The sequence below is a fragment of the Acanthisitta chloris genome, unplaced genomic scaffold, assembly GCF_000695815.1.
Source record: "Acanthisitta chloris isolate BGI_N310 unplaced genomic scaffold, ASM69581v1 scaffold24643, whole genome shotgun sequence".
Taxonomy (NCBI): Eukaryota; Metazoa; Chordata; class Aves; order Passeriformes; family Acanthisittidae; genus Acanthisitta; species Acanthisitta chloris.
Window position 1 is genome coordinate 264 of NW_008665725.1, and position 1,429 is coordinate 1,692.

At 54.4% G+C, this 1,429-nt stretch overlaps 1 protein-coding gene across 1 annotated transcript in view; it reads right to left on the bottom strand.

Annotated features, from left to right (window-relative positions):
• LOC103799537 (probable U3 small nucleolar RNA-associated protein 11) overlaps nt 1–1,397 on the bottom strand; it is a gene marked incomplete at both ends in the record, with an annotated part of 1,648 nt that extends 251 nt beyond the window's left edge. The window contains 3 exons of the mRNA XM_009071865.1: nt 760–873; nt 1,116–1,218; nt 1,336–1,397. Coding sequence (XP_009070113.1) covers nt 760–873; nt 1,116–1,218; nt 1,336–1,397 — 279 coding nt within the window. The remainder of the gene's footprint in view (nt 1–759; nt 874–1,115; nt 1,219–1,335) is intronic.
• Between the last annotated feature and the right edge of the window lie 32 nt (nt 1,398–1,429).

Here is a 1,429-nt window from a genome sequence, read left to right on the forward strand (position 1 = left end):
GCCACTGGAAAGCTGAGCTCTTTAGCATGGCAACCACTTGCAGATGTGTGAAGGTAAGTTCAACCTGCCTTTCTCTGATTTTTTTTATCTGCAGTGACAATTTGACTCTGATTTGTGCATCAAGCTCAGAGCACCGGCCGTTTTCAGAAGAGGATCTTATCTCCATGGATTGCCTGCCCACCACATTCCAACAACCTGCCTTCTGGCACTCTACAGCTCCCTGACAGGAGGTGCAGCCAGCTGGAGTCAGGCTCTGCTCCCAGGGGACAAGGGACAGGACAAGGAAACAGTCTCGAGCTGTGCCAGGGACAGTTTAGGTTGGATATCAGGGAAAACTTCTTCCCTGACAGGGTGGTCAGTCCCTGGCACATCTGCTCGGGGCAGGGGTGGAGTCACCATCTCTGGGAGTGTCCAAGAGGCCGTTGTACCTGGGGACATAGTAGGTGGTGGCCAGGGCAGTGCTGGGGGTGGTTGGACTCTGTGATCTGAGAGGGCTTTTCCCACCCCAATGGTTCCATGACTCCTTTACAAGCTTGGGCAGCAAGAGCACATGTTTAGTGTCTGAAATTCACACAGAAATCACTGTTGTGCAATAATGCCAAGTGCAGTTTGTGATGTTCAGCACAGCTCTAGGCTCTGTACCCAGTGCTCCAGTGACATTCCCAGCACTGTACAAACTGAACAAACACAACATCCAGCAACAGCACACGAAAACCAGTTCTGAGCAAACAAGAAAACACTACAAAAGTGAGTTATTACCTTGGCTTCTGCCACTCTTTTCATCTCCACATACTTGATGTCCTGTGTCCTCATCAGCTTCACCTGCTCTGGGGTCACCTCATCCTTTGGCTGCTTTATGATGTGGGTTCCATCCTAAACCAGAGGACAGAGCACTCACAGACCATCCCACCTCCCATGCACTGCGGGGCCTGAGGATGACAGCAAAGAGCTGCTCTGCCCTTTGCCCCTCGCTTTCTTCAGAGCATTCCACAGGCACCAAAACAATTCTCATGATTTATCTCCTAGCTCATGAATCAAAATCAAGACAAGACGGGGGAAAGGGCGTTACTCAGAGGCACAGAGCGTGGCTCTGCCAGGGGCAGTGGGATCCTCACCTTGAGCTCTGCACGGATCATCTTGAAGTAGAACTCATCAGGGTTCTTGTCCAGAGCCTTCTTCTGCAGGGCCCTGAGGGCATTCTGCTTCTTGTGGTAGTCGCTGGGGAGGAACAGAACACAGGCAGGAGCCGTTCAGCAACACCTCCGAGCTTGGCCCCGCGACGCTTGGAGCGGGGGGCCGGCGGAGGAGACCTGCCCGCCCGGCGGCCGCACTCACCGCGCACGCAGCCGGTAGTCCTTCTTCTTCTCCAGGAGGCCCAGCTTCGTCCTGGCGGCGGGCTAGGAGTAACGGAGCAGGTGAGCGGGGCGCG